Source organism: Thrips palmi, unplaced genomic scaffold (assembly GCF_012932325.1).
Source record: "Thrips palmi isolate BJ-2018 unplaced genomic scaffold, TpBJ-2018v1 HiC_scaffold_6, whole genome shotgun sequence".
NCBI lineage: Eukaryota > Metazoa > Arthropoda > Insecta > Thysanoptera > Thripidae > Thrips > Thrips palmi.
This window is the reverse complement of record NW_023144633.1, coordinates 6918875-6941049: the sequence shown is the minus strand read 5'-3', so window position 1 is coordinate 6941049 and position 22175 is coordinate 6918875. Positions and strand designations below refer to the sequence as shown.

The 22175-nt window shown below is 46.7% G+C and overlaps 2 protein-coding genes across 31 annotated transcripts in view; one reads left to right on the top strand and one right to left on the bottom strand.

The window, feature by feature from the left end:
• The window catches only part of LOC117651658 (ELAV-like protein 1), a 26805-nt gene extending 6592 nt beyond the window's left edge, over nt 1-20213 (top strand). For 4 of the 30 annotated variants that reach the window (XM_034395857.1, XM_034395858.1, XM_034395869.1 and 1 more), the window contains 8 exons: nt 7637-7869; nt 8016-8125; nt 8200-8353; nt 9074-9109; nt 10187-10418; nt 12238-12279; nt 13869-13910; nt 14652-20213. In XM_034395857.1, the coding sequence (XP_034251748.1) occupies nt 7637-7869; nt 8016-8125; nt 8200-8353; nt 9074-9109; nt 10187-10418; nt 12238-12279; nt 13869-13910; nt 14652-14979 (1177 nt within the window). In that variant the 3' untranslated portion in view covers nt 14980-20213. The other 26 variants (XM_034395870.1, XM_034395872.1, XM_034395867.1 and 23 more) reach the window with 26 other exon arrangements.
• On the bottom strand, nt 20214-22175 carry LOC117651654 (prolyl 3-hydroxylase OGFOD1). The gene is made up of 2 exons (XM_034395853.1): nt 21942-22175; nt 20214-21857 (listed from the first exon to the last, which is right to left on the bottom strand). The coding sequence occupies exon 2, from the start codon at nt 21847-21849 to the stop codon at nt 20293-20295; it is 1557 nt and encodes a 518-aa protein (XP_034251744.1). The 5' UTR covers nt 21850-21857; nt 21942-22175; the 3' UTR covers nt 20214-20292.

Genomic DNA, 22175 nt, shown 5'->3' with positions numbered 1-22175 from the left:
ATGTGTGTGTGTGAGTGCGTGTGTGCGGGATGGCAAACACCTGTTCAAATGGCAGCAGCATCAAGTGCGTCTTTGTGCTGTGCTTTGGGGTCGCGGGTTGAGAATGAGCAAAAGGATGCGGGCGTGCTAGGCATTTTTTTTTGTAAAGGGACCGGCACACACGCGGCACGTTTGCGTGCGCGGTGCGTGCGCCGTGCGTGCGTGCGCGCCACCTAGCGGCGTGGCGTGGCGGTCAGGCTGGCACCCTCCCAGGAGCAGTGCGCGGCCGCGGGGGAGGGGGCACGGCGGGCAAGGGCGGGGTGGGTGCGCGCGTGCTAGAAGTAGTGGTTGGCGGGGGTGGGGCAGTGGAAATGCCGCGATGGAGATGAGAGATTAGGCCTGTATAAAAGCGCCCCCGGCGTGACGCGTGACGGGCCGGTGAGCGGCGCTCCGCGTGCGGCCCGTCGGCCCGCCGGGCAGTCGGCCGCACAGTGGGCCAGAAGACCGGTGGAGGCGGTCAAAACTCTAGACGCGTTTTGAGCTCCAGAGTCACTGAACTGGACTCAAACAGAGCGTGTGACCCCACCAATGGATTCCTCGTTCGGAGAGCAATCCATTGGTGGGGTCACACGTTCGGTTCGAGTCCCATCTAGCGACTCTGGAGCTCAAAACGCGTCTAGAGTTTTTGCCACCTCCGCCGATCTTCTGGCCCACCGTGGGCCGTCGCGGTGCTGGACAGCGCTGGAGCGGAGGCCTTCCACCCCGCCGGCGGCGGCCATGGCGGCGCCGGAGACACCTGCAGCCGCCACGCACTTCTCGTGCTCCGCGGCGAAGCCGGTCCCGCTCGCACCCCGACAAAGCGAGCCCGACCGTGATTGAGTGGCGAGTGCGCTATTGATGAAAATAGATGGAAGGTGCGAAAAGATGACGCGCGGGGAGCTGGCGGTGCTGCAGACCGAGAGTCGCTTTCGTCGCTCTGTCTCTCTCGCACTCATGGGGCGTCCCGTGTAGGTGCGAGAGAGACAGAGCGACGAAAACGACGAAAGCGAAGCGCGATGCCGCGTTCCGCGTACCGCCGGGAGGACGGGCCGCTAGAACGCTGGCCGCACGGGCCGGGCCTGCCGGGCCGGGCGAGACGGAGGGTGGGGTGGCCGCTCCCCTGGCCGCTCCCTCCCCCGCGCCGTGCAACCCCTCCACCCCCCTCCCCCCACCCCGCTCTCCTTCCCACAGGACCGGGACGGCACCGGGCCACCGAGCTGGCTGGCTCGCTGGCTGGGCGGTGCGTTGCGAGGGTTTAGTTGTAGCTCGGCACGCTCCCAGTTCGGTGCGCTTCGGGTCGGCTTTTATTTTTTATTATTTTTATTTTCTGTTCTCCCGGGCGTTACTCGTTCCGTCTTCGTTTTGTAGCTTTTTTTCGTTTCCTCAAGACAAACCGTCTGGTACGTGGATTTTTTTTCTGTTTTATTTTGTTTTTGTTTTCCTTTCCTGTGGATGCGTTTTGAGGACTTTCGTACCAAGGATGTACCAGTCGGTGCCGGAATCCTGAGCGTGGATGGATACTCTGGTTAGAATCTCCCCTTTGGCTTGACCGTTTGAGGACGTGGGACTTGGAGCGACGCGGGGCGGTTCGGCCTGGCCATTTGAATGCGCCGCTCGTAGACAAGCCGCAGGACTGCCAACCTCCCTGCACCGCCACTGCTCCTGCTTGCTCGTTGTGTGTTTGAAAGCGTTGCCGTTTTCCGGCGGGACTTAAGTCCTGAGACATCGGAAATCGGTAACTTTCGCCCCGAAAAGTATTTGCTTCGATATTGTAGGTTAGGTTTTAGGTCCTTGCGCTTTCGTCATGTTGCATCAGTTCCGTCTTTCACCCCTTTACCCTTAACCCTTACCGGTTTTCCAAGTGTCACCGTCACCGCACTCGCCTTTGTGGCTGTGAGCATTTTCGCCCCTTTTGGGCGTTAACAGTAGTTTTGACCGATTCAACTTTTACCGGCAAGAGATGTGAGTCTTTAGATTAAGATCATCTGTGCAAAACTGAGTATGTAGCAGTGCTGAAGCTGTGTTCCCCGCTCTTGAGGGTTGGCCCTGTGGGGTTGAGTAGAATGAGAATAGTCTAGATTTAGGTTCTGTCAACCACATGGCTGAAGTTATTAAGTGACTGTTCTGTGCATTTAGTAAATTACTTGTATTCACCATAGATTCATTGTTTATTTTGTGGCTTTTGTTTAAGGATGAATTAGTTTCACTAAATTTCTTAGGTTATGAAGTTTGAATGAAGGCTGCCATTGAATGCGGCAAATGCTGTTTTGTTTCCGAACGTTTTGTCTTTTGTGCAATTTAAACATGAATTGTACTTCGGTATTAGCTCAGAGCTTGCGTTGTTTATTGTTTTATTCCTGTCGAGTGGGATATAACGCTTGATTTGCCTGTAAATTTTTTAAACGTATCTGCTGTAAGCTTGTGAGCCTTATCACAGTGATGCCATGTCGATAGGTATTCCTGCATGACTTAGTACCCTTGAGCCAGGACCACAGCTACCCCCTTGCTCAGTACCTCAGGTCGCTTTGGAGCTGCATTGGCTCACCATTCCGGATGATAATTGTTGTCGACGAATCAGTGAATTAGGGCCAAGTAGTGAAGGGTGTTGAAGGCTGCTAGGAAATTCACCTTGATGTGTAATGTGGGGCAGATGGTTGCTACTGCACGTCGGGGCTGCGGGGGCAGTGGGCGTGGTGGTGGTGGTAGTGGTAGTGGGGGGCGGGAGTTGGCCATTGACCGGGGAGGCCGAGCCCAGCCTGGGCAGCCTGGGCAAGCCTCGGCTCGTAGGCCCGGAGGTGCCCAGCGGTCCCGTCGGATGCTGTAAGGGGAGGGTAGCGAGGTGACTGACTGGCGAGGCTGGATTGTAAGGGTGGGCTGCCTGGCTGGCTGCCTGGCTGCTCGCAGGCTGCGACAGGGGCGTGGCAGGGTCGCGCAGGGGTGCGTGGCTGGAGCGGGCTGGAGCGGCGGCAGGCTGTCTGCACGGGCCCCACCCTAGGCCCCCGAGCCCCAGCCAGCCCCACGTGGGGCCACGGCGGGCTCGGCGCGCCCTGCGCAGCCCTGCGCGCAACAATAGAGGGAGGCGCCCCTCCTGGAGCCGTTTGAGCAGGGCGCTTCCGTCTGTTTGTCTGTCTGGCTCTTTGTGTGCGTCGGGTCACCTGTGAAGCGCGACGCTGTGGCGGGGCGGGGCGGGGCGGGGCGGGGCGGGGCGGGGCCGCCGACTCCTCGTCGTCGGGGTCGTCGCCTCAAGGAAGGGCGCCTCCCCTTGTCGCGGAGGCCAGACTCGAGGGGAGCGGAGCGAGCGGAGCCAGACGCGAGGACCGCCGCAGCCGCCCCGCCCGCCGACTGATTCCGAGACTCGTTCTGTCTCCCTCGCGCTCGGGGTCGTCCCGTAGAGGTGCGAGGGAGACGGCGACTCTCGGGAACAGCCTGCAGCCGAATGAAAAATTGAAGGGCGAGCGGAGCGGATTTCGGCGACGCGACGGCGCGGCGGCGACGGCTTGTCGGGCCAATAAAAACCCCCGACAGTCAGGCAGATGGACTCGGCGTGGCGGCGCAGGCCGTGCCCGTCGAACTCCAGTGACTCCGCCGAGGGGCTGCTGCTGTTGTTTTGGGCTAGGCCTTCCCTGGCCGGCCGGCGCGGCGCGGTGCGTGGGGCGCTGCTAGGCCTTCCCTGGCGGGGCCTTGCCAGGCCCTGCCGGCCCGGCGATGACGGCCTGCAATTTTAATGGCTGGGTTTGTGGCGGCGCGGCTCTTGGAAAGGTCGTCCGTGTGTTGCGCGGGGCCGCGGGGGCGGCCGGGGGCGGCGCCATGCCATGCCAGCCATGGCCTGCGGTCGGCTCATCGGCAGTTGACCCCGCGGACCTTTACGGCCACGGCAGGGCCTCCGGGGTTCGACGGCGGCCTCGGGGTTCGGGGCACGCACCCCGCATGCTGGCTGTCCCCAGGTCGGCGACGGAGGCAAACGCCCCCGCGTTTGACGCCTTGGAGTTTTAAGACGGCAACGATGATCCAACAAGTGGCGCGCACGGCGGGGGCTCGGGGGCGCCGGGCTAACGCCGGGCAGGCAGGCAGGCAGGCAGGCGTCCAAGTGTTGTTAGTCCGTTTTAAAGGGCGCGCGGGCCGGGCTGGCCGCGCCGCGGCGTCGCGACGCCCATGTGGTGGTTTGGCGTGCGATTCGCGGAGTGAGTGAGAGAGCGTGGTGGAGCCTTGCCGGCTTTTGTTGGATCGATCTTCCTTCCCGGGCGTTGCCTGGCGTAGCATGGCGTTGCCACATTGGCGCAGCGCAGCGCGCTACGGCCGCAGACTCCCCGTCCAGACTATTGAACTACTTCCCTCTCCCTCTCCAGTGTTGCCGTCCCGCGCCGCCCCGTCATCCCTCCCTCCCTCCCCCGGGTCGCTAGTCTCTACCCCCGGTGCCTTCCCTTCGCCGCGGCCGCCGCCCCGCCAGCCCGCCAGGCTGCCGGGGTTGGAAAGGGGAGCGCGCATGGCGTGGCGTCGCAGCGCCGCGGTCTCGTCCGGCCGGGGCTCGTGTCGACTCGCTAATTTCTCAGAATCCGCCCACGCCACAGGTTCCGCCTTGTCCGGGTGCTGGGCTGTGCCCAGTGTAGTTGTCAGGTGGTGGAAGGGATCTCGCTCATCCCCGTGCTGGCCGGCCGGCCGGCGAGCTGGACGACGACGCCGCCATGGCCAACATGGCGGTGCTACTCGCTGAGTCCGGCCGGCTCGATACTGGCCTTCACTGGCTACCGGTGCTTGCTCGGTCGGTGCGCCGGGAACACTCCGCACAGTGGGCCAGAAGCCGGCGGAGGCGGCCAAAACTCTCGACGCGTTTTGAGCTCCAGAGTCGCTAAATGGCACTCAAACCGAACGTGTGACCCCACCAATGGATTGCTCTCCGAACGAGGAATCCTCTGGTGGGGTCACACGTTCGTTTCGAGGCCTGTTTAGCGACCCTGGAGCTCTAAACGCGTCTAGAGTTTTGGCCGCCTCCACCGGTCTTCTGGCCCACTGCTCCGGGGGCGCTGCTGCCGTCGGCCGGCGTCCCTCCCCGCGCTGCCGCTGCCGCCGCCGCGCCAACCCCATTGACAGCGTGGCTGGCTGGCCTGGCGGGCTGCACGCAATGCGTCCCCACCAGCCTGCTGCGCCTGGCTGCACCCCCGACGAGGCTGGCGACGCCCGGCGACGCCCGGCAAGGCGCCGAGACGGTGGGGCGTAGCGTCGCGTAGCGTAGGGGCGTGCGCGAACCTGCGTGCATGCGGAGTGGCGAGGTGGCCGAGGCCGCGGAGGCGTGGGCCGTCTGACTGCGTCGGTCCGACCTGTTGGTCACAACCTCCTCGCCGCCTCGGTGCAGCGCGCACAGTGGGCCAGAAGACCGGTGGAGCGGCCAAAATTCGAGACGCGTTTTGAGCCCCAGAGTCGCTGAATGGGACACCAACCGACCGTGTGACCCCACCAATGGATTATCCTCGTTCGGAGAGCTATCCATTGGTGGGGTCACACGGTCGGTTCGAGTCCCATTTAGCGACTCTGGAGCTCAAAACGCGTCTCGAATTTTGGCCGCTCAACCGGTCTTCTGGCCCACTGTGCCGCGTACGGCGCGTGCGGCGTGCCTCCGCCCTTGCAGGCTGCCCGTCCCGCGGTCGGCCAAGACGTCCGACTTGGCGCTCGCGGAGCGGAGCGAGTGGAGGAGCATCCCGATGGGACTTCCCTGCCGGTCTGGGCGCACGGCGCGCAGTGGCTCCTGGAACTTCTGGAAGGCCCGGGCGGTCGATGCTGCCTCCGTCGCCGCCCGGATGTGCTGGCCGGTCTGTGCTGTGGACCGAGCGAGTCGAGGCAGCCAGCCCCGGGATGTGGGCGGGTGAAAGGTCACAGGGCACGGCGGCGGCAGTGGCGGCGCCGCGACCGCTGCCTCCCCTCTCGGTGCGTCTCTGTCTGTCGGTGCGCGCTGGCGTCGCGTCGGCCGCACAGTTGCAGGGCGTCGCCGCGGCGCTCTGGGCCTCCACGTGTTATGAATAAATCGGGTGGCACGGCTCGCGGACCCGACCCCCGCGGCCCCCGCACAGGGCCCCTGCCCTGCCCCTCCCCGACCTAGGGTACCCAGGGCAGTGTGCCGGGTGCAGCCAGCGGCCGGCCGGCTTGCCCGGTTCGCGGGCCGGGGCCGGGGCTCGCCCGGCCCTCTAGGACGCCCTGGGCCCCGAAAGGGCGCGGGACGAGCCCCCTAGGGGGCCCGGCTGAGCCTCCGCCGGTGTGGGCGTCCTTGTGGGGCCGGGCCTCTAATTTTAGACTTCCCCAAACTTGCATGCCTGGAGCGCGCCGCTATTTTGGTTGGAGGCGGTGGCGCCGGTGGCTGTGGGGTAAGCTAGAAGCCGGGCCGGCCGGGGCGTGGCCTCCTGCCTACCGTGTGTGTCGTCGCGGGCCTGCCTGGCGCGCACCGCGTAGCCGCGTACCGCGTCATTAAGGGCGGTCGCTGCGCGGCTAATCGATAGTCGCCCCGCGCGGCCATGGCGGCTGCGTCCGAGCCGTCCGCGCTGTCCGCGCCGGACGGTCTGCTTTGCCGCCACGCCCAGCCGGCCGGCTCGCGCAGCTCGCGCCGGCGGCGCTCTCACACGCGGCCTTTCCGTATGATTGAATGGCGGTGGCTTCGCCCGCTCCACCCTCGCCCTCACGCAGCCCCGCGTGTGATCGAGTGGCGGCGACGTCCTCGGACGCAACCCTCTCGTACGATTGAATGGCGGCGGCGCGGGCGGCGCTGGCGCTCAGGACGCGTAGGCTTCGGTAGAGCGGTCGGTGGCGTCGCCCGGCGTCGCCCTTCGCCGTGCCGTCGGAGTGGCGGAGGCAGCGCCGGCAGCGGTGCCAGATTGGCGTCCCCTCGGCGTCACTGATCCGCTCCCTTCATCTCCGGGAGGCCCTTCCCTTCCCAGCCCTTCCCCCGCGGCCCAGCCGCCCAGCCCTGAGTCCAACCCCGCCCGCCCTGCGCCTCCCCGTAGTCCCGTCGCGTGGACGCAGCGGGCGTTGTTATTTGTTCGATACCCGGCTTCATTGACTCCGTCCTAGACCCTGACCCCGGACCACACCGGCGCCCTCAGTATGCCGAACAGCGCCTGGTCGCTCTGTCTCTCTCGCACCCCTGCGGGGCGTCCCATGAGTGCGAAGGACAGTGACGACAGCACTGCTGGCGTCAGCGTGGTGGATTCTGGGTGCACTCCGCTAGAATCCGGGGTCGAGTCTCGGCCGTCTCGGCGAGGCGATGGCTATGATGCTCGCTGACAGCCCGGCCCGCCCGGCTGGCCTAGAGGCTGGCCGACCCCCGGCCCTGGGGGGCGGGGAGAATTGGCGGTCGGGGTGAGCTGGGTCGCAGCCAGTAGGCACTGTGTTATTTCGGTTTCCATGCCCCGCCTCGCCCCGCCCCGCCCCTCCTTGCCTGATGCCTCGCCAGGCCACTGTCAGGCCGAGAAGTGCATTACGGATGACGCGAAGGGCGTGGAGGAGGGGAGAGGGAAAGCCCTGTAACCCGGGGAACAGATGACGAAAGTTTGAAGCAACGCGGACTCGCAGTTTTGGTAAAAAAAAAAATGTACGAGTAATTAATTTGTTGTTTTTGTCTTTTATTTGTCTGCAGGTTTGAAAAAAAATTTACAATGATGCAAAATGGAATGGACACGATGCCGCAGCACAACGGGACAATGCACACCAACTCGTCCCACAACTCCTCCGCGAATTCCAACGAGGAGAGCAAGACCAATTTGATAGTCAACTACCTTCCACAGACTATGACACAAGAAGAAATACGGTCTCTATTTTCATCTATTGGTGAAGTAGAGAGCTGTAAACTCATCAGAGATAAAGTCACTGGTAGGTTTAACTAGAGTTTGGCACCAATCTTGCATGTCTTGCATCTGGTGTCGACTCGAATCAATTTATGATGTTGCTTAAAAATGGAGTTATTTACCGTTTTACTTTTAATGGTGCAAAATTGAATTGTTTTTGTGATCTTACATACACAGGACAAAGTCTGGGTTATGGGTTTGTAAACTATCACAGACCGGAGGATGCGGAGAAGGCAATCAACACGCTGAATGGCCTCAGGTTACAAAATAAAACTATTAAGGTCAGTAGTTTGTGGTGTGATGCAGCCTCCATATTGTTTTGAATTGTCAGGTAATTTTTACATTATTTTATTAGGTTTCCTTTGCAAGACCGAGCAGTGAAGCAATTAAGGGAGCTAATTTATATGTGAGTGGTCTTCCAAAGAGTATGACTCAACAGGACTTGGAAAACCTGTTCAGTCCCTATGGCAGAATAATCACATCTAGAATCCTCTGTGACAATATGTCAGGTAAGGGTATCAGTGTTCTACTTCTATCAGTACCTTAATTTCCTGTTACTATTTGCCAACCTGTGGTTCTAATTTGTATGAAAAAAAAATCTTCAAGTATTTGTGATGGCCAGTATGTGCCCATACGCACATTGTGAATCGTTCACACTAAATTGCTTGAGGCATGACATGTCACTTTATGTATCTCATCTTCATCCATCCATCCATTCATTCACTCATTCATTCTTAAGTGTTGTGTTTTTGACATAGTCTAATTTCATATTTATTCTAACAATCTTGGATTTTAAACTATCAGTAGATTTCACTTCTTTTGGGTGAAATGTAGTTCAATAGTAAACTAACATAGAAAATTTGAAACAGCAATTAATTGAGCATGCAAGATGATGTTTTTATATAACATTGGTTATGTCTTGGGAGCTTGTTTTGAATCACCTTAGGCTGTGCAGTTTGGTGCTTCAAGACCGAGAAGTTATGGTTAATTTACACTGTATCCTAAAGCACATGCCATTTCACTTTTCGGTGGTGAATTTGTTTATCAGATGGGTTTAGTTATCATTTTATTTCTTTAGTTCAAATATAAACTTAACATCTGACATAGCCCAAGCAAGTTTTTGTTGCCATCCAATCATTGAAGAATCACACCATTCTCAAACACAGTCTTCTTTTGGTATGAGTTGGTTCGACTTGTTCATTTTGGGTTTTTTCTTGTTTCTTTCATAGTACGCCAGTTTGTGAGCGGATCGGACAGTGTTCCATGTACGTGAGTTAAATGTTTTGTTTTACGTATGGCTTGATGATACTGTTCGTCCCTAGTGTGTGTAGTGCACGGTGTGCTTATCTTGGCCGTGGTTTGCCTCAACTGCCACATTGCCCCTCTGTCTTGGTAATCCAAGAAATAGAATTACCGGTAGAAACTTCAGGGATTTTTCCCCCTCAGATATTTTTCCTTTCATGTGAATCCAAGTTCAAATCTGGTACAAATCTGGTTAGCAATTGATTGGAATATACATCCTTCACACATTTTGCTGATCGAACACAAAACCTGCTTCATATTATTTTCCATGACTCTCGCACAATATACAGTTTGAAATGCAGCTTATTTTTCTTTCTATTTTGAAGAGTTCATTTGATCATGAGACAATTTTTTAAACTATTGATTTGTGTGTGGGTGTGTGCATCTGGGTGTGTGGCTTTTTCACTGAAGTACTAACCTCGGGGCATTTTAATCAAAAAGTATTTATTGTTTGTGAGTGCACTTTGTTTTGCTTCCTATCCATACTATCCCCTCCTTTTTCGTTGGGAGTTGTCTTGTGCCCCTTATGACATCCACTAATGCTGAAACTCAAAATTGCTATGGAATCCAAAGGGGTGGACATTGTACATAATTTTTAAAAATTATGCTATTTTAATGACCATGCTTTATATTATGACTGCCATTGAATAATTACTTCAATTTTAAACTGTGCAGCACCTTTATTTTGTGTTGCTTATGTTTTGTTGGTTTTATTTTTCAGTTTCATTTTCTAATCAAAATTTAGTCTTGATTTTACACAATTACCACTGTTGCAATGTGATATGGTCGTGTTTTGGGATATCTGTGTGGATTTCCTTTGTCTGCATCACTTATACCATACCCCTGTTCATATTTTTCACTTTCATTTTCTCATCTCCTGCTGGATTGTCAGCGATTTGTTAGTTGCCCCTCTGCATGTTTATATCATCAAAGTGGCAGTGTGTTTGGTAGATGTTGAAGTAAAAGTGTCACTTTATTGCTGTGAAGGGTTTATGCACGGTTTCTAGTGTGAGCTGTACTCATGAGACCTTCTTTTCCAGGTCTTTCTAAAGGTGTGGGATTCATTCGATTTGATCAACGTATGGAAGCTGAGCGCGCCATTCAAGAGTTAAATGGGACAGTGCCGAAGGGATCAACAGAACCCATCACCGTCAAGTTCGCCAACAATCCTAGCAACAATAATAAAGCTATGCCACCACTGGCTGCTTACCTGGCTCCTCAGGCTGCTCGGCGCTTCGGTGGACCAATGCATCACCCCACAGGCCGCTTCAGGTACATTCCTTTGTCATCACCCACTCACCCCATTCTTTCCTATCCAGTTCGCTGCACCATGAATCCCTCCTTTTACCCTGCCCCATACTAACGTCTTGTGAAAAGTTAATTTGGGTATACCCTGTTTTGGTAGTTGTGTGGAGAGATCTGTTCCTTCATGAGAACCCAAAACTATAACCTAACTGGAAGTGGTGTCCCTTGGTACTTTTCGATTGATTTTACTTCTTCTGGGGTTTTAATTTTTTACTAGAATCAGACATAGATGAGGTTCTTTGGTGCTACCAAGTTGTATGCTACCAAGTTACCTTGACCATCTTAGCTGAAATTACAGCTGATTGAGGTACCACTGTCAGTACACCTGTTAGGATTTTGATGATTTTTAGTTGTGAGAATATCAAGCTGCTGTTCAAATGACACTATTTATGATCCTTGTTGTTAAGTTTGGTTGTGGTCATTTCTTTGTGCTTTGCATCTATCTTGCTTCGTAACTGAAGTAGCTATATCACATACTAACATAACTGTACGAGATGCCTTTTTCCTCCATCAAGTGTGCAAGTTTGGCGTACGATTTGTTACTATAGTTAATTTCATAATAATTGTATAATTATGCCAAATCTGACTAGATTTCACTGTTTCGAGTGTTAATCTCTGAGCATAGTGCATGCTGCACATTGGTTGTAGCAGTTTGTGTAAGTGCCTTTTGGCAGTTTCTTTTTTTGAAATCATTAATGTATGTCTTTTTGGATTTGTTGGAAAAAAGACAAACAAACAAAATGAGTAATCATGGTTAACAAAATGTCTTCTTGGAAGCTGCTTGTATTCTTCCGTGTTCCTTTTATCTTTTGAGTGCTGTGTGTGTGAGTGTGCGCGCGCGCGAGTGTGTGTAAGTGAGAGTGTGAGAGTGTGTATAAATTTTTATCTTACAATATGTGATATTTGCTTTAGCTCAGGGAAGGCCCTCTGTGCACCCCATCCCATGTGCTTATTTTGGCACAAACTTTGCTCTGTACCCTCATAGCTAACAGGAAATCTGAGAATGAAGAGAGATTTTACTACAGTTTCTTTCAAGTAGCTTTGTTCATGTCCACAATACTATGAGATTCCTTTATTACTTAGCATTTATCAGTTGATAACCTATTTCGAACCCAAAAATATCTAGTCCCAATTTCTTCAATTACATACACAATTTGTTGTCTGTTTTCTTTCTCAAAAATTTGTTTTTATTTCATTAGAGAGACATGGAACCACATTTGGTGCTGGTTAAATCACTGCTTTTACTTCTGTATCTTCACTGTTTTATTATCACTTTCTCTGCATATTACTAGTTTAGAACTCAACATTTTGCCTCGTCGTAGAAGTTCTCCCTTTCTATATGAGTGGCTTTATTTCCTGCTCGTTATTGATCTGCATTATGTACGATTTTGAAATATTTAAACTGAATTGTCAAACCAAAATTCTTTTGCCATTTTGATACTAATTGAGAAACATATCCTTGCCAAGTATCTGTAGGTTTGCATTATCATTCTATTTCCAAATTGAAACATTTTCTGTTAGGGGATGGTGTGCAGCTAGTTTGGGTTTTTAACACTACATGCTGTATGGTTTGATTGTGGCTGTAATGTCAAAGCTCTATATTTAATGCTTGCTCTTCATTGCTGCTTTTGCCAGTTATAAATAATGCCAGAAAGAGAAATTACACAGTTTTGAACACACATTAAACCATATAGCATGTAACTTTAGACTTTCTAGGTTGCAAATTTTGGTATTTCTTGTCTGTTATGTTGTGCTATATTGCTTATTGCCCTGCCTTTCCAACAAGCAGCCCATACGGACTGCCCCTGTGGCCAGACACAAGAGATAGGTGAGTATATACATTGTAGGTCCACACATCGAATCCCACCCACATAAGCATTCACACAATTCCAAACATAGCGTAGAATGGAAAGGCAAGGCAAAAATTGTGGGAACTCAGTATTCTCTGTTTCAGTTGGAACTTGGAGCACTACATTAGAAACTAGGCGAATGTAGATGCACATATTTGCTTTCCCTTTCATAGCAAAATTGGGGCATGATTTCTCTTACATTCCTTAGTGGAGCAATTCCAGGATCATTTGTGTGGCTCATAATCCAAGTTTTACTAGAAATCTTAGCATGGTTTTTTTATGTAGTGCTTCCAACAGTCCATTGTTGTTGTTAAATCAATTGTCATAAATCATATACTTAATTAATAAGCCTATAGTTGCAAATGATAAAACTTCGTTTTGTAACAATTTAAAAGCACATTTGTTTGTTTTTATACGTACCTCTGTATTTGCCTGCATGAAGTATTGATTTTGCTCCTTACAGAGTTTTGTAATGATGCATCAGTTATTTAGATCTCATTTAGTTATATTTTAAAACCACTTAGTTTAATGAGTATTACAACTTCTTATGAAACTGTCTGCGAATGAATAAAATAAAGTATCAAAGTATCTGACACCTTTAATCCCAGCTGTTGCTCATACAGATGATGCTCAAACAACTACACACATCTAAAGCCTGTTTCATCTTTCCTTCCACCTAGTCTCTCTGCAATGAGTTTCCAATACATCCATTTTATTTTCTTGTTATTCCCTATTTTGAAACCTTCCTCGGTTCACTTTTCATTTTATGTTCCCTCACCTGAAACTCCCTTATTTAAAATTCTTCTCTTAATCTTGGAAATTTGTCTAAACGTCTGGCCATCTGTTGACTCTTATGTTGATAGCTCAGGCCTAGGAAGTGGAGAGACTTATATTGCCGCCAACATTCCAAGGTGATTTGAAACAGGCTTTGTTTGCAGAATTAGTTCTGTAGAAAACTATAATTTTTGTTTCTCACCACTTAGTGTGGACTGTGGTAATTTGAAATCTTCTTATTTTCTGTCTTTGCCATTATCTTTGCCTCATTCTAGTAGAATCTAAATCCAGGGTGGAAGTACATGTGTAGCCTCACAGTTGTAGGGAAAAATCAAAGCTAGAGGGAGTGTTTGTAAGTGCCCAAATTGTATTTTATTCCTTGTTTCTCATGACAGCAACTGATTACCCAATAGAGCATTTATTCTTTCTCCCAGAGTTTTGCAGCAGGTTGACCCCAATTAATGAAATGTTCTGTGTTTTCCTGGATTAGGGGGTACAGAGTACAGACAAATTTATCAGGCCAGTTTTGCAAATCAATCAAAGAAATTTTTTATTAATGGGGTTTATTGTGATAAAGACTGGGACGTAAATTTGATGTGCAGCATTTTCCCAGGTTGCAATTCTTTACTTTGTTCTTTTCTTTTCTCTCTGGTATTCTGGTAGCTTTGATCTGACATGAGCTGTCTTGGTTTGAATTGGATTGAAGCGTGAACAGTGCTCGCTCAGCATCAGTTTGCTTGCCTTTGTATTCCTGGGATTATTCTCTTATGTTTGTTTGTGTATTTTGTTTTAGCACTGGCAAGACAATGCTAGCCATTAACAAAGGTCTCCAGAGGTCAGTATATTCTTTCTATTGAAGTGCATGCTTTAGACCTGTAGCTTCCTTTCTTTGGGTAGTATGGCATACATAACTGTTCAAATTTTGAAACCTTAGCATATGCACAGAAAACATAAAATTTAAAGACTTTGTTTGGTGGATATGTCCTTATCTACCTGGCAGATGATTGGATAATCAGTCTTCTGTTGAAAAAACAAATAGCCTTAAATCAAGAGTCTCTTTTTAGCCTCCAGTTATGTATTGCTTTTCTTTTGTGTTTTTCAAACTCATTTGCATGATTGTAACTCCTTTATTTTTCCCATGATAGTTTGAAAATTAATGTTACTGTTCTAAGAAAACACAAACAGTATTTGATTGCATGATCATGCGTCTCTCTCTAAATATTGGCAAGATCTCCTCATATGTTTTAGTAGTTAATTTTGATTGCAGCATGCTGTTGTACTAGATGCACACATTTTATTACATAGTCACTAAAGTTTTTAACTCAACAGCACTGCAACCCACAACCAATAATGAACCTATTATTTCGAAAGGATCTAATGCCCTTCATTTGACAGTCAGCTCCACATGTTCAGTCATGCTTCTCAAGTTATACTAGTTCACTGTGCAAATGTTAATTAAATCTCTTTTCAAAGGAAAGACTTTCTTTGGAGATCCTCCATTGTCACTATAGTAGCCATAGTTGTGATGGTGGCCCTTTTTCTGCATCAGATTAGTGATGTCTCTCTCTCCTGCCAGCAGGTACTCTCCACTCGCGGGTGACTTGTTGGGTCAATCCATGCTTCCCGGCAACAGTATGAGCGGATCTGGCTGGTGCATCTTCGTTTACAACCTGGCTCCTGAAACGGAAGAGAATGTCCTGTGGCAGCTGTTTGGCCCCTTTGGAGCAGTTCAGAGTGTCAAGGTGATTCGTGATCTTCAGACCAACAAATGCAAGGGCTTTGGTTTTGTAACCATGACCAACTACGATGAAGCTGTTGTTGCTATCCAATCACTAAATGGCTACACTCTTGGTAATAGAGTCCTGCAAGTCTCATTTAAAACCAACAAGAGTAAAACCTCATAAGATAAGCCTGGGTGTATAAATTATTTTGCTGTGACTTGAGCTAGTCAACTTGGGAGTATGACCTGAAGGCTTAATTTGTCTCAACCTCATCCTTGTACTTAATCATCAATTATTTTAAGGTTTAGGATAATCGCAAAGTTGAGAGGGAATTTTCTATGATTGTGAATAGCACTGTTTGTTACCATATTTAAAGGTTGAAATCTTCCATTATTTAAGTGAATGTCTTGGGACAAATTTAGCGTTCAGTTGTTATATCTTCATCTGTTAAAATGTCCTGATGTTAAAATGAAATTGAGCTAGTCAGACTAGTGCAAAATATGTACTACCTTTCCCCTATCCCTGTTTTCCCTTCCCTGCTGGCAGAGATTGCCAGACATACCAAGTTCTTATTTAAACTTCATTTGTATTCCTTGATATTGCTTTGTTTGGCAGTTGTCTGCCAGCTAATTTTGTTCATCCAATGGTGAGAATATTTTAAGTCAACTTGCTCACCTGCCATGGCATCCACTATTCATGAATTTTAGTTTTGTGTATTTCAAAATGCGTATTGCTGTAAATTCAGCAAGTCAAACTTCTCATTTAAGTTTTTTAAGTTTTTTCTTTTGTGTGTGTTTTTCTTGCCTTTTGTATACTTTAAACTCACTTTAACTGGTTTTGTATGCACATTTATTTGCTGCCGTGCTCAGCAGTAACTTAGATTTTTTTTTTGTTTGGATTGTTTTGTTTTCATTTGACTGTGAAACTTCACTGCAGCTTTTTTCTAGTGCACATCATTTGTGCAGATTATTTTTGTGGGTGCATTGGCCATGTGTGCATTGCATACTTAAGTGCAATCTTGTGTGCTCACTATGAGTCTTTCACACAGATTGCAGATCATAGCTTTACTTTGTATGTTCAATGTATTATTGTGTGAATGAGAAGATGTGTGTGTATGTGTGCGTGTTTATGAGAGAGAGTGTGTGTGTGTGTGTGTGTGGATAATATACTGTACCTGTATATTTGTTTATATACCACTATAAATGTGTATTTATTAAGCCTACTGTTCCATAACGTGACTTTATGATCAATTCTTTCTTTCTTTTGTACTACGTGCATTGTAGCGCTGTTATGAACTCATGTGAATGTTTTGCTAGTCATTTACTTTAGTGTTATTTGTGGTCTGTTAAATGATGTTGCATTTACTATGCCATCTTGAGTTATGGTGCAGTAGGCTGAGAAACTTGAGTCCACACACACATACAAAAGTTGTATTTGTAACAATTGTTGCATCTGTGTAGCTATAAAGATTGGAACTTGACATATTGTCATGTTCATTTAGCTTGGTGTTGTGTTATTGTTTGCATTTCATCACTACCTTTGGCATCTGGCTGTGTCAACTTAATGTGACTACGCTGTGTTTTGCAGCATCATGATGCTATGATTATTATATTTATTACCTTAGTTGTCTTCTGAGGTGTGTTGATGCGCCAAACACTTTGCGTAAGAATGATTTCTCTTTTAAGGGACTTCCAGTATTGACTTTATAAGGAAAATGAATTTGCACAGCATAATACTAAAGTACAGTTATGCAAATGATCAGGTAACTTTATCAAATATACTGCCCAACAAGATATGTTGACTTCCAGAAAGAAATTTATTTTTGTAAGACCGCATGTCAAATTTAACAAATGCATTCCTAGGGCAAAAGATTTTAATGAGCCGTAATGAGAAAACTTAAGAGTAAATTTGAATTAATCTATCAAATGGGACTACATTTATGTTTTGTGCCCGATAGATACTTCTTCCTTGAAAGGATTGCTCGTCCAAAGCACACAGTGGGAGGGATGTGCTCCACCCACACCGTAAGTACTAATTGTACTTATATGCTATTTGTACTGTACCATACTGAAGCACTAGGCCTATTTACGTCACGTAGCTCTGGTATGGCACAAGAATCTGCCTCAGTGCTGTGGGTTGTACTGATTTGCTCCAGGGGATATGGCAGTGGTATATCATGAAATCAGACTGATGAGTGAAATTACCATAATGAATATCAAGGGTATGAATGAAATGTATTTTAATAAGTGATGGGAGGGGTAGGGGAGGTGAGGGGACACGTGAGATGGTAGTATTATTACTGTTAGGTACAGTGCTGTACTGGTCTCATAAGCTGTACCAATCAAGTGCAATATCACAAATGTTATAAGTGTGTCAAATAATATCCTCCTTGGCTCTCAGGATGACTAGATGAATACTTCTTGAGAGAGCCAGCCGTGTTCCCTTGGGGCGAATCATATTTAGGCTTAAGGAGAATAGTCACCTAAGCTGCAGGAAATGTGACTAAACTTTCCTATTTTCTGAGAAAATGTGTCTTAAGTCGCTGCTCTATTGTTAGATATAATTATTGCACAGAGGAGTGGTCTTCTTTGACTTGATAATGGAAGCAATAAGAGAATTATGAAACTAGTCAAATGTTTTTAAAATATCAGTAGCACTATTTAAAGAGAAACAAATACAATGAAACATGGTTTTCGTTAGAATGCCATTTAATGGAGCCAAAATATTCTTTTAATTAGATGGTTTGACTGTAAAACGAAAATAAAAAAGTGTTCTATTTTGAAAGTATTACAACCCTAGGCAAAGCCTAGGGTTTGTTTTGTACCGGACTTTGTATGCAGACCACACAGGTCTGGTAGCGGTAGCAGCAGTGACCATAATGACAGATTTTCAGGTGATTTATTTTCTATTCAAAAGTTGGCTGTTCACCTTAATCTAATGTTAAAATGATTGTAAACTAATAGGGGTATAACTCTCTGTACATACATTATCTGAGATTAGGAATGATATAGGAAAACTTTTGATAAAAAATCATGCTGTTATAGAAGTAAGAGTTAATACAGTAAGCGGATTTTTAAAAGTTGAATGTACTCGTTTCACTTTCCAGTCCTATCATTAAAACCAACAAATATTACTTTGAACATTCCTCATCTAATGAATTCATTATTTCTTATTAAGGGGCAGGCTGTACCCATGGACCTAGATTTATTATTGAACAATGAACTGGCCTTCCCATCTACTGAGGTCCAGAGCTCATTATTTCACCGGTTGGCTTTGAATCAAATCCTATTGTCGCTTTGAAGCGTCATAAATCACAAGGCATCTCTCATTGATGCAGTAGACAGATCTGGGCCTTTCTCTGTTGATGTCTATCATTTTTTTCTCTTTATGTTCAGAGCATTGTTAGTGTAAGACACAAAGATGACTTATGGGTGAAAATAAAGCCCAGATCTTGTATATAGCTATCTTCTCTGGGTCTCAGACTGTTAAAGTTTGTTAAGTATTATTGGAGTACCTGGATTGAACGTAGGGCCGTAGTGATAAGCGGCTTCTGTTGGATCTAGTGACTTTTGGCTGTTGGAGCATGGAGAAAGAAAATGAGAAAACTTTCAATAATGAAATTTAAAAAAAAAGAAACTTATGAAATCTTATGAAAAATGAGTCTTCTTCTGAACTGTCTGCCAAGGTTTTATGATCTGTGCCCTAGGGACTTGGGAAAGCATTGAGGTGATTTATTCAACCCCAAATGTAATGTGAATGAATCGGATGCGTGGCCAGAGCCAGATCACTCAAACTTGCTTTAATATTTTTGGGTTTAGGTTGTGGACGCTGTTTCTGCATTTATCCAACTTTATTATTGTGATCTGTGCTGAGCGAATTTGCATACAGTTAAAATCACTTTGAAGCTTAATTGGACCTCTTTGTTCTAAGAAACTTAAACCAGCTGCAATTTGACCACAGGTTCATGAACTTAGTGTGGAAAATGATTATTATGTTACTTTGATATATTTCTTGTTCTTAATTATTACCAATACGTATTGTGGTTTGCTTGATTATGGGCGCAGCTATGCTCACTTGTTTTATTCTTTCTATTTAGAGATAAGATCAGTCAAATGCAGTCCGTATGCGTAAAATCATGTGTTGCATATGACACAATGGATAGAACTGGATGCGTCTCTTTGCAACACATGTTAAGCTTACACATCTTACAACATTCCTTTTGTAGTAATTTCTTTTCAATTCAATTTGGGAGGTGTGACTATATCCCAGAAAATTACGTTTTTTTCTTGACTCTTGGTTTTTCTTTGCCCCCAATTTTGAAATACTCCCATAGTTGTGTGTGATGTACTTTGATATTATGAGATGATTTGGAGCTCACTTGTTGTAGGTCATGTTCCAAAATTTATCCAAACGACTTTGTTCACTTTTTGGCCATCATCTCTGGGCAGATGTAGGTATTATCAGATGCAAACATGTGCTCGAGCTCCAGTTCTTCCATACACATTTTATCATGGAAATTTGTGAAAAATGGCCTAAATTTTATTGATCCATGACTACAGATGTGAGAAAGACTGCTTTTGAAGGATCTTGCTTATTTATTAGTATTTGTAATCATCTTTGTGTGGTGTAATTTCTAGGTTGTAAACGTTGATACCAAAGGAAAGTGGGCTTTATGCTCCTAAATGACTCAAATATTTGTGTCTAAGCATTCCATTGTCTTTTGTTTAAGGAACTGGTGGTTTCTGTATTATAGCCAGCCCCACAAAACAGTAATGCAAATGCAACAACAGGAAAGAAATTGACACGGTCATAGTTCTGCTATTGAGACCATCTCACTGCACTTATTTCTTGGTGGTCTCATCAAAAGTCACCGTTATTTATGAATTTGGTCAAGGCTTCTCTCAGAGATTTTGCTTGTACATTTCTTTTCTGTCGTCACAACTGAAAAGCACCACTTATGAAGTTCATCCCAGTATCTTAAATTACGTTGATTTTAATTAAATTTATTTATTGATGCAGTTGTGTAACAAGCTTTGGTGTTTAGCTCTTAGACTGAGTTTTATTGTGCTTACTTTAATGTCTTCAAAAACTCATTTTAGTATATTGATTATTTACAATAACAAATATTTGTACCAAAATTATTTAAAGCCATATGCTTTTACCAAAAAAATGTTACTTCAAGGTACAAAATTGCTAGATTTTGTGTTTATTTGTGTGTTAGCTTTATTTATAATATGTTACATGATCAGGTGCAAAACTGGCCAACAATGTAGGTTTTATGAGTTTTTCACTTTTCAAACATTTTGTCATTAGCTTGTGAACCTCTGTTAAGAGTATGTGTTATACAACCAAATATTCATTTTCTTTCTTTTTATTTTCTTTGCAGTTTTCTGGTCTAAGTAAAATAATGACTCATATTAATGTCTCCTCATTATCCTTTTAATCTTTCAAACTATCACAAAATTCACTGACATCATACAAAAATTCTTAAACAGTTTAATCTAAACTCTGAGAATATCTAGCACATATTTTAAAGAAGGGCTTGTTTCGATGGTCCAAGTACTTTGTCAATACTGCCATCCCTTCTATGTGAGCTACCATAGTCGCAGTATTATTTTCTGGCTCAAGGTGGAAGGCTTCCTCCAGATTACCCTCATCATCCCGATCAGGCCCTAGGTAATAAACTTCTCCCCCATGTTTCTGATGTTCGACACCGAAGTACAAATGGACATCAATGCCAGTCATGTTGTTAAGTGGATCATCGTCTACCAGCACAGTGTAGTCTCCTGCCTGCCACCGCTGCACCTCAAACCAACACTTTGGAGTTGACCTAGAGTCTGGGTCAATATCCACAGTACACTCTGACAGAAACCAAAACCAAAGTTTAGACTGAAGAAGCTTGAGAAATTGAGAGACAACCACTGGCAAGCTCGAAGGCTTTGCTACATGATATCTTCTATGGTTGGCAGGTCCACATGCTTCCCATTTGATTTTTAAATTGGTCAGAGCGTTTGATACTTCTTCAAATACTTCAGGTTTTAAAAAATTTGGAAGGCTGATGCTCAACTCTCTTTCAAACGAAGGTTTCACTTGAGCGTGTGTCTTAGGGTCCAGCCAAGTGGAATTGACAAACTTATCTAAAGAGACATCTCGAGGATTGATAGGGGTAAGCATTTTGGGCAAGGGGGCATGCCACACTACTTGTTCGGGCAACGCCTCTCCATGATACCAACCATTGATTGACAGGCGAACAGATTTTGGATTGATAATCTCCGATACTTGATGGTAAGAATTGTGAGTCACTTCAAAAAAGGCAAATGACCCATATGCAGGGAAAATAGATTTAACTACATCTCTTGGTTGATTCTCAGAATCACAGTCAAATAAATCAAGAGAACCTCCATCCTTCTCATGCCAATCCTTACAGAGGTAGAAAATGAATGCCACACTACGGTCATGAAGATTGTCATCATGACAAAGCAGCCTGTCAGTATATTTATATTGTGATGCTGTTATAGTCATCTTGTCAGAAAACTTTTTTCCAGTAACTCTCTGAACAAATGCTCGTAATGGTCCTTTGATTAACTTTACAATAGCATTAATAGCAGGATGAGAATTATTTGCCTCTGCTACACAAGACTGCTGGCATGAATACAAGTCATTTAACATCAGGTTATAAGGCAGTTTAAGAAGTTCTTTGCAAACGTCATCGAGATGTGAGTTATATCTCAACATTTTCTTAACAACACAGTGCTTGAATGGTGCCGAATCCACATTGAAGACATTATCGTCATATTTCTCACCATTCATCCAAATTTCTCTTATTTTCTTGTGCTGTTGAGACATATAAGGCTCGAGGGGAAAGATCAACTTGTCCACTTCCATCACTTCCATGTCCTTAACAGCCCAGGAATGAGTTGAAGTACAATTTGGTGAAGCAGTTTTCAAGAGTTTCTGAGTTTTCTTGGGAGCTCCATTCCTCTTCACTGGAGGGACATTGGCTGGAGGACAAAGGGGCTTCCTCTTCCTTCTAGTTTGTTTGGTCCTTGCCATAGTTGATCCTGAAATAATAAAAGCAGTTGAAATGGAGACTACAAACACGAATACCAGAAAACCTAACCCAACAGCCGACTTCTTTGTATTACCTCAGTCGACAAACAAAACCGATTTCCGATACCGGTTACACTGTGCAACCACGTCGATCAAGGACATGCACCCACAGAACAAATATCAAGATCGACGCGGGAAATCGGTCAAAATGTCAAACGAAAACAAGCAGCACGTGTAACCTCCCCGGCGCCTATCAATAAAAGCAGACGACGAAAAAAGAACAAAAGAAGACGGCGCAAAGCAAACCGGGAGCGCGAAAGAGCGCCAAA

Excerpts from the sequence above, each read along its gene's own strand:
- LOC117651654 (XM_034395853.1), bottom strand. The coding sequence starts at position 21,849 with ATGGCAAGGACCAAACAAACTAGAAGGAAGAGGAAGCCCCTTTGTCCT.